The 10,748-nt window shown below is 27.7% G+C and overlaps 1 protein-coding gene across 1 annotated transcript in view; it reads right to left on the bottom strand.

Annotated features, from left to right (window-relative positions):
- The window catches only part of LOC108735569 (pupal cuticle protein 20-like), an 8,697-nt gene extending 3,758 nt beyond the window's left edge, over positions 1–4,939 (bottom strand). The window contains exon 1 of the mRNA XM_018467569.1: positions 4,870–4,939. Within this exon, the coding sequence (XP_018323071.1) occupies positions 4,870–4,878 (9 nt within the window). The 5' untranslated portion in view covers positions 4,879–4,939. The remainder of the gene's footprint in view (positions 1–4,869) is intronic.
- Positions 4,940–10,748: the final 5,809 nt, after the last annotated feature.

Below are 10,748 nucleotides of genomic sequence, written 5' to 3'. Positions count from 1 at the left end.
TTTTGAAAACAATTCTATTTCTTTTTATCTTTTGCGTTAAAAAGAATTTTGCTTCCTGTTTTAATCGCTATCATCCGGATATAAAATGGTAAGTGTGCAAATCTATAATTTCTGGAAATGTATAAGACATTTCTATCAGTTACATATTTTTCCTTTAGTCTCTCGCTCTCTCCCTCTTTAAATGTTTTTTAATTTTAGCGTTTCAAAAAAAAATTAAAATGTGCTAATAAATACTTACAGTGTTGATAAAAACGTTCTCGTTTTCCTAACGAAATTCAAGAGAAATCGAGTAAGTTCTTAATTTGCCTCTATTGTCTTCCTCAATTCTCATGTGAATATTTTAAGTGTTAACTGGTGCAAAATATGTAGGTTAATAAGGTAGATTATTGTGCCAAATTTCAAATTTCTACATGACATGGTTTCTCATAAAATCGACAAACAATCAAACAGATAGGGATGCGCGAATAATCTACTACCTTATGAGGAGTTGTGCTTTCCTAAAGAGGTACGGAACTTTAAAAATAAGGTTAGGTACTATATTTATAAAATATAAGCTTTCTATATACAAGACGGCATTAATGTTACATTTTCATACTTTAATATTAGTTATTTATGCGAGTAATACTCAAACCGAATCCATTACTAATTTTTTTTCAACGTTTTTTTCTCACATTTTCTGTAGTTTTATCTTCCAATGAAATTTCAGTTTTGAATTTATTTCTAGCCGATATCTATTTAGCAAACAACTGAACTGTTTTTGGATAATTCTTTATTACCATCAACTGTAGGTGAAATACTATTATTATGAACAAAGTGGATACTTAGCTACGGGATTATGAACCAATAAGATTAGAAGATTATTCCAAAAAATAATAATATTCGATTCAGTTGTTTGTCCTAATTAATTATAAGACTTTAAACTTACGTCAATTTAATCAACACGATAATTCTGAAGTTTTAATCTTTCTAATAAAAACGTACCCAGTAAATTTATAACAATATTAATTTGTTAATTTATTGCATACATGTTTAAAAGTAGTTTCTTTATATACAAAAGGTAGTCTAGTGAATGATGTTTTCTTGAAATTTATTCGTTTATAAAGAATTATTAAGTCGATATCTCATTTCGTTACATTCCCAAGATTACTTCGGAATTAGTAAAAGTGGAATTACCATAAGAAAGTGTGCCGTATTGTGTAAATAATTTATTTTTAATTTATGGATCTTAATGAAGATTGATTAAAGTCTAAACATTTCCTACTGCATAGGGCTATAGTAGGTAGTTCTCATTATTTAAAAACAATAATTTATCTACACAAAAACCTGTTGAACTTTGTGTATTAAGTAATCGTGAGTGTAACGAATGGCGTTGTTGGTATTACGAAAATAAAAAAAGAAAAAGAATTAGAGATGTAACTAATGATTTACTCGCCTTGCTTTAAGTTTTATTATCCACCTGACATCGATTAACAAAGACTCGTCTTAAATTACCAAATAAAAATAAAGCATTTCTATTTGGTAATAATACCCAACTCCCATGAATGAAATAAGTCGTGACATTGCGAAAAAATTATAGATTCACTGTCACCGATTCTGGCACATATTTTATTGTGTCTATAAGAGAAAACTAATAAATAATTTTCGTCTTATATGGTATCAAAAACAATGGCCATTTCTACCACTTTACAAACTGTCGTAACATATTCTTTGACATAAAGAGAAAAATGTCAGACATTAAATTAAGATTGCATCTGATAAGGCATGGCTGAAAGTCTTCATTATTAACTTCCCATTAGGAAGTTATTGTAATTGGGTCGAAAAGTGAAATCGGAATTTTCATTATATTTCCACGTTTTAACATATTAGTAGCATGCTAGCCAATTTTTTTGATGATGTGTGTATGTACGTACGTACGTACGTACGTACGTACGTACGTACGTATGTACGTACGTTCGTATGTCAGCATTTTTTTCGTTTTCGATATCTCAAGAACGGATTGAGATATCGCCCTCAACCAAAATTTTTTCGAAAGATATTATCATAATGAAGATCTGAAAGAAATTTGAACGAAATCGGTCAAGCCGTTTTTTTTTTATAAAAAAAAAAACGAATTAATTACAAACAATTTAATTAAAATACGTTCTAATCTAATCACAACAATGAAGTTACGGAATCAATAATAACGAAATATCATTATTCAAGACAGGGAATAACATATTATAATAACATATTATAATAAAAATTTGTTTATAACAAAATGAATTGTTATAAACAATCGATAAACAATAAAAAATAGTATTTACCAATTGACTGATGCAAGTACTCTATCAATTCGGTTTTCTCAGACGAAATACTGTTTCTTATGGGTTTATAAAATGACGAACTCTCAAACATTGTTTGTTATTTATTATTGTGCCGCGTTTTTTTCAAACTTTAGAAACGAATGTACTTTACAATAACTGTATTATCTAATGGGAAGTTAGTCGTATTAGCACCGACCAAAGTGTGCTCAGACCAATTTTTTTTTTGTTTTATTGTGTAGGTACGCTATGGCAATAGTTTAAAGACTGACATTTAAAAATTAAAGCGTACGTGCCTGTTTTGTTACAAAAACTGTTTTCATTGAAGGCACGTTAACTACTTACTTATTTACCGTATATGTTTTAATTTAGCCAAGGGTAGTCGATTAAGTAAAAATTAAAAAAATCAATCGTTATTTTCTTAGATACACAGAGAAAATTAAGTTTTTATGACAACGCAAAAATTATGGATAATGCCTAGTTCATTCCCATATACCTGTTTTTAATTAGGGTTAAAATTTTCGGTATGTCGAATTCCCTCCTAATTATACATCAATTGCCTCCAAACGGCGGCATATTTATCAATTTGCTAATGTTTTACTAGATTTTCAATGTGAAATTTATGTTAAAATACGAAGTGTTTCATTTAATTTTAACAAGACAAACTAAAACTAATAAAGTTTTTCTGAAGTACTGATAAATAAAATCGGTAAGTAGTCGGTAACTTAATATGAACGGGAGGGAACTCGGCTAGTACCCGGGAGGGAATTCGACTATCTAAATTTTAATAAAAACTACCTGCGGGAGGAATTCTTAATCACCGAAAATTACAATTTTCGTTTGTGAATGACTGAATTTGCCGTAGAAATAATAGAATTTATTCAGTAACTTGTAATAATCTCAATGTTGACGTTTTTTTAAAAATTATTTCAAAGTTTCTTAATTATTACAATTGAATTTGTAATATCAACTAAAATACCTAGTAAATTTATTTCTGCTGGGATTTTATTTTTACTGATTCGGGTCCAAATTGTAATTTTTATTATTTTCGCTTACGAAGCAACGGGCTAGAGGGATAAATTGTAAATATCGCTTTAATATTTACATAAATTTTGATTTTTCATTTTCTCCGTGGACTAAATGAATGTATAGGGAATTATTAATTTATACATACACAATGTTGAAAGAAAATAAATAACTAAATCTTTGCAAAATTTGTTATAATCACTAACGATAATAATCAATTGATTAAAATTGTATTAGAGCAAATCAAAGAATATGTTCAAACAATTACACGACGGTATAACTACGATTATAAATACTTTTCTGGTCTGTTGTCTAATAAACGGGTAAATAATAATTGTTGTCAACAATGGAAACATACGTAGATCACGTTAATCCATTACAAAGTGAATGTGCTAGGGTTGACTAGATTTAATTTATTAATTTTCGATAAACAGTTAGATATAGGTTGGACTAATTAAACAAAAAAATGTGTTTTATAATTTTACAATAAACTGTCGAATATTGCATTTTTGTAGTTTTTTGATTTTTGTCGTTGTTGCTGATACGTTTCTTTTTTAAATACTTATGTAATTTTTCACTGATCGTGAGACATGTTTATAGGAAAATCACATATTGCCTGTATGTTAATATCAATACATTTAAGTCATCAACTGAATTAAAAACTAGCAAAAAAAATTAATGAGTTAAAATTGCTTCTGAAAAGCGCAATTCAACGGTAAGTGAACAAGAAAAATAAACAGAATAAAAAAATCTGAAATTATTAAATTGAATACTGCTACGATAAAGCAGTTAGTTTTTTAGCTTAATTAGAATTCTTGTATCTAATACCAGCAAAAACAAATTAGATGCTCAATTTTAAAAATATTTATAATTAATAATGCAGTTTCTGTCATCAAAAATTACTGTGGAAATTGAATTTGAAGTTACAGAAAATATAAACGTTTGTTGATTAAAGAATTAATTCTAGTGTTACCGTTTTACAAGAAGTTGTAATGATTTAGCGGATGGATAATTATGTTAAGTTTGTTATTATGCTTCAAAAACCTTTTAATGAAACTTTGTACTATCTTCCCAAATTATACATTAATATCGTGGATAATTATTCAAGAAAAAGAAAATTCCAATGTCTCCTAATGTAACTTATTAACTATGTAATCTATCTTGAAAACGTTTACATCTGCTGTTAATTGAAATTATTTTGTCTTTTAATCAAACAATTGTGTCGGCAAATGATGTCTTTCTCAAGAATATAAAACGGATACTCATAAAAAGGCATCATATGCAGAAACAATTGAAAAAAGAAATCTCTTTAAATTAATCGTTTTACGTTAAAATTTAAACGAGGTTCTTTTTTAAAATTGTTAAGTATAATGTTTTTAATTTACAATAATAAAAAGATTGGACTGACAACACCTAATTTTACAGTAATTTGAAAATTTATGACAATTGATCACCCCTGAATAACACGTAATCATGAAAACTCAAAAACAATAGCCGACGGTAAAGGATAAATATAATAATAACAAAAAAAAATAGTACATACCTGTTTCATTTTTGTTGTGTATGTGTGTTAGTCCGTAGGAGAACCGATCACTGGGAATGATGATACGGTGAGACATTTTTTGGTATATATTAGACCCTCCCTTCCCTCTGAGATGGTTTTGGAGCGAATTGCAAAAGAATCTTTCCGCAGGGCAAGGTCGTGATGATCCAAAACTACTCATGTTGAATCGGTGCAATTACCTCGATAAAAGATCCCATATACACACACATACACATAAATCTGTCGTATCCGTACAAAAAGTCGACCACTGACGGTGGTAGTATTTACCACTACCATTGGCGCGTAGTGTTAACGACGAGAAAGAAGTAAGAGGTACCGAAGGACAAGAATATAGTTTATTAGCCATCATAGTACAATCCGCGTTTATTGGTCCATGTTTGGAAATTCTAAGTCTTCAGAAATTTGTATGTTCTCAATTCGACCGGTAACATCAATATCAATTTTATGTAAGTGAACATTCCGTTCGTATGTAAGTATGGGTGTTCCTACATACGAAATTAGTTTTCAGGTGCATTTAAGATTATGTTTAATCATAAGTGAAAGTGACTGAAGTTAAGCGATTTGAAGATTTCACAAGAAAAAGAATTTTTGGAAGATTAAACTTTCGTTAAATTAAATACGTAATGTTTTCCAAATGAATTTTATTTCACTCCGTATTTTTCATGAATATTTTATTTATTGGTAACGTATAACATAAAATGTGGTAGACAAGATCTATTTATATCAAATGAATTATTGTTTTCTCAACTACTTGCAAATAAAGTTAAAAAAATATTAAATTATAAGGTACTTACGCGAAAATAATATGGTTTTCTCAGCAGTGGCTCCTAATCTAATTTAGTTCGCAACATTACCCCAATTTTAACAATTTTCAATGGACATCATAATTGATGTGTAAAAAAATTAATGAAAACAACATGGACGAAGTGTATTTTGTATTATATTTATTAAATTAATATTCAAATTCTCAAAATTTTAATTACAGCATTAAAAAATAAATTACAAAATAATTAAAAGGAAGAATAGATCAGCAATCTACACAAAAAAGTGTTTCTATTCACAGGGTAGAGAATTTAGAAATAGTTCTAAAATATTTTACCGACCACCTGATGACTTTATGAGGATAGATATCCTTATATTAAAATATACTCAGTATCATTATCCGGCACCCGGCCAGACCCTAAAAAAGTGCCCAATCTGGCGGGTACAGGATAATGACCCCGATTACCCCGCAGTACCGGGTAATTCTGTCAGATGATACTTAATGTTATTAATTATATCTATCGATATTTTTGCAATTATGTTAATTCAAAACCATTTCCGTTTAGCTGTCTAGTAAAATTGTTCACTTTCATTATATTCCAAATTTTTTAGTTCAACGTTATAACATTTCTTCAGACATTTCTTATACCGTTTAGGTCATAAATTCTTTTTTTCTGTTGTTTTTCTTTATGATATTTTGTGAATATTTTCATTATTACACAGGCAAAATGTACGTGAGGAATTCAAATATTTCCTGATAGTATAAATGAGGTTATCCTGATTGTCAGTAATACCTGGCTTATTATTGGCCCTTTCTTACTTATTCTCAGAAATTTTATGTATCTGGTTGCATACGACACCTCTCGTATATGACTATATTTAGAAAATTCCTACATTTATCCACAATCCTGAAATGTTTCGACTAAACTCCTAGTTGTTCTCTAGTTTTAAGTAAATTTAAGTATGTAAGAAACCTTCTTATTTAAAGCATCAAACCAAATTCGCTACTAGTTTTATTTGAAAATATTCTAGTAGAACGGGACGTCAAAAACGCANATTATATAAAATTTTATATTTTCTCAGAACTGATTGTTGCATTATTCTCAATTATTCATACATTGATTCATTGATTTATTTGCTCTTTCTAGCTTCATAATCTTACGGGAGGTACAACTTCATCATCCAAACGTGCATTTTGTTTGATATTAAATCTCAATCTGCAAATAATGCGGCTATTTAAATAGCGGTTATTGGCATTTTTCTTTTGTTGGTAAAAAAAAGTTAAAAAGCTAAAATTCTATTAAAAACAAGTACAAAATAAGCTTTGTTTGTAGTATTTAGTTAAAACACTGTATGTACGCGGTAAGTCTAATTTTCTTATGACAACAATAATGACAGAAATATGAATACTTATAGAACAAACACAATAGCTCAAAACCCTAACGCCAAAACACGACACTGTAGTTGTCCGAAGCACTTTTCGGTAACAGTTTACTAGTTTACTTCAGTTCCTGAAGAAGGTAACTTTGTTACCGAAAAGTGCTTCGGACAACTACAGTGTCGTGTTTTGGCGTTGGGGTTTTGAGCTATTGTGTTTGTTCTACAACAATCGCCAAAGTTTTTCCAATCTTCTTATATGAATACTTATGCAAATATCTTATTTCTCAATTGTTAATAATTTATTCATCGGTCTTAGAAGTTAATTTGTAGTTTCCATAATTTAATTTTATTTTTTCTTGACTTCTGATATCAGATGCGTGATTTTGAAATATTGTGTTTAAAATTCCCTAGGACCTTTATATATTACGGGAAACTCACGGGGTTGGGTCCCGGGGGACATTGTATCATTTTTAGTCTGGATAGTGAAGGAAGTAGAACGACACGAAAATACCTTAAAAAGCCAATGAAATATGGGCATGCAAAAAGAAAGGCATAGAATTATTTTTGAAATGCGGAGTTGTAGGCGGATGACGAAAATACCGTGGATAATTATAATTTCAGTTTGTGAATTATTTATTTTATTTAAAAAAATTGTTTTTTTAAGTAATAATTAGAAAATTGTCTAGTATGCAACGACATTTTAATAGACGTTCGCGAATTATTGCTCATAGATATCTCACAGATATCTAATATAAAATTAGTGCATTCATAATTGATTTTTTAGTTTCAGTTTTTAGGTATCATGCAACCTTTCGCCAATATTGGTATCAAAGTTTTTCGATATTACTAATATTTTATTCAACGAAATTGTCGCTTAATTTTAAGGAAAATACTATTAAACCAGTTAATCCAATATAAAAGCAATTTTATAAAATTACAGATATCGCATTTCAATTGGCAATATAGTATTTTTATCGAACTTCGACTAAGTTTGTCATTTTATGTTGTTTAACTTAAATTACGAATAAAAAAGGTAGTATTGAATATTTTATTAAAAAACTTTTTTAAGTATAAAACTAAAACGAAATTGTTTTGACTACTCAGTTTCTCCACTCTTTAATTCTTTTTTGCCTCTCTGTCTGTGCAAAATCCATGGGTACTTAAGTACTCATGTACTCACAATTTATAAGTATTGGTTTTCACGTATGGAATCCTAAAAACATTTTACTAAAAAAATATTAAAGACAGAACAAGTGCACAACCCAGTTTTTAACAAAATTAAAATTTCCGGTGCACCTGAATTGAGCACAAAGATTTTCTTACCTGCATGTGTTTAAATAAACACCCGAATTGAGCACAAGCCATGTTGCCAGCTTTCTTTTAAAATATCTGTAGGGATTTGAGTTCTTTTTGAAGCAGTAGGTAGGTAAACAAGTAAATTTTCTAATACAATGTTGTAACAAAAAACAATATTTACTTTGAATTATTTTGTTTATTTGTTAGAAGTAGGTACTTATAAGATTAATATTTCAACTTTATATTAGATAGATAATATTAACTTAACTAACGATATTTTTGTAAGAAATACATTTTGCATAGTCGTATCTTGATATTTCACCATCATTTAGTTGCTTTATTTTTTGATCAATAAAATTGATTTTTAACAGTATTTTTCGTCTTAATTTGTTTTTCAACTTGGCTAACTGAATTTATTTTAGGTAAGTGTCTGTTTGAATTTCAATCAGAACCTTTAAAAAAGAATAGATATTGGAATGCGAAGAGACGTTTTCCTTCTTAAATTTCGAATGGAATGCCTCACAAGTTTTGGTTGTTCTATNCTTTAAATGAATTATACATTTGTTTTCATTCAAATAAAAAGATAAATATTTTCGACCCACAGAATCCTTAAATAAAAACTTTAAATGAATTATACATTTGTTTTCATTCAAATAAAAAGATAAATATTTTCGACCCACAGAATCCTTAAATAAAAACTTTAAATGAATTATACATTTGTTTTCATTCAAATAAAAAGATAAATATTTTCGACCCACAGAATCCTTAAATAAAAACTTTAAATGAATTATACATTTGTTTTCATTCAAATAAAAAGATAAATATTTTCGACCCACAGAATCCTTAAATAAAAACTTTAAATGAATTATACATTTGTTTTCATTCAAATAAAAAGATAAATATTTTCGACCCACAGAATCCTTAAATAAAAACTTTAAATGAATTATACATTTGTTTTCATTCAAATAAAAAGATAAATATTTTCGACCCACAGAATCCTTAAATAAAAACTTTAAATGAATTATACATTTGTTTTCATTCAAATAAAAAGATAAATATTTTCGACCCACAGAATCCTTAAATAAAAACTTTAAATGAATTATACATTTGTTTTCATTCAAATAAAAAGATAAATATTTTCGACCCACAGAATCCTTAAATAAAAACTTTAAATGAATTATACATTTGTTTTCATTCAAATAAAAAGATAAATATTTTCGACCCACAGAATCCTTAAATAAAAACTTTAAATGAATTATACATTTGTTTTCATTCAAATAAAAAGATAAATATTTTCGACCCACAGAATCCTTAAATAAAAACTTTAAATGAATTATACATTTGTTTTCATTCAAATAAAAAGATAAATATTTTCGACCCACAGAATCCTTAAATAAAAACTTTAAATGAATTATACATTTGTTTTCATTCAAATAAAAAGATAAATATTTTCGACCCACAGAATCCTTAAATAAAAACTTTAAATGAATTATACATTTGTTTTCATTCAAATAAAAAGATAAATATTTTCGACCCACAGAATCCTTAAATAAAAACTTTAAATGAATTATACATTTGTTTTCATTCAAATAAAAAGATAAATATTTTCGACCCACAGAATCCTTAAATAAAAACTTTAAATGAATTATACATTTGTTTTCATTCAAATAAAAAGATAAATATTTTCGACCCACAGAATCCTTAAATAAAAACTTTAAATGAATTATACATTTGTTTTCATTCAAATAAAAAGATAAATATTTTCGACCCACAGAATCCTTAAATAAAAACTTTAAATGAATTATACATTTGTTTTCATTCAAATAAAAAGATAAATATTTTCGACCCACAGAATCCTTAAATAAAAACTTTAAATGAATTATACATTTGTTTTCATTCAAATAAAAAGATAAATATTTTCGACCCACAGAATCCTTAAATAAAAACTTTAAATGAATTATACATTTGTTTTCATTCAAATAAAAAGATAAATATTTTCGACCCACAGAATCCTTAAGTGTTTGAGTGGGACTCGAGAGTTTCGCGAACATCAGATTGAAGAAAACTGACCTAGAGATTTGAAATTCGGAGAGAATATTCTTTGAGTTCTCTAAGAGTGCAAAAAGGAGGTATTGTTTGCATTAATGTGTTCTTTTTTCCGAAATTCCATCTCCAAATGAGTGAAAAGGGGTGTTAAAGTTTCAATGGAGAAATAGGCAATTGTTTACAATATAGGGCTTCTGTTTGGAAATTGAAAGTAAATTGCTTAACTAGGTTGAAAACAAACTATTTATTATATTTAATACTTTTTTATATTAATCTTTTTGCGTACTATTTTCAGTTTATCTTTAAAATTTTGTTAAACTTTTTTTTGACTTCTCTCCCAATATTAAATTCTATGTGTTAGTATACAGATTTTT

This window comes from Agrilus planipennis, unplaced genomic scaffold, assembly GCF_000699045.2.
Source record: "Agrilus planipennis isolate EAB-ADULT unplaced genomic scaffold, Apla_2.0 scaffold116, whole genome shotgun sequence".
Classification (NCBI taxonomy): domain Eukaryota; kingdom Metazoa; phylum Arthropoda; class Insecta; order Coleoptera; family Buprestidae; genus Agrilus; species Agrilus planipennis.
The sequence above is the reverse complement of the archived record's forward strand: the minus strand, read 5'-3'. Positions and strand labels throughout refer to the sequence as shown.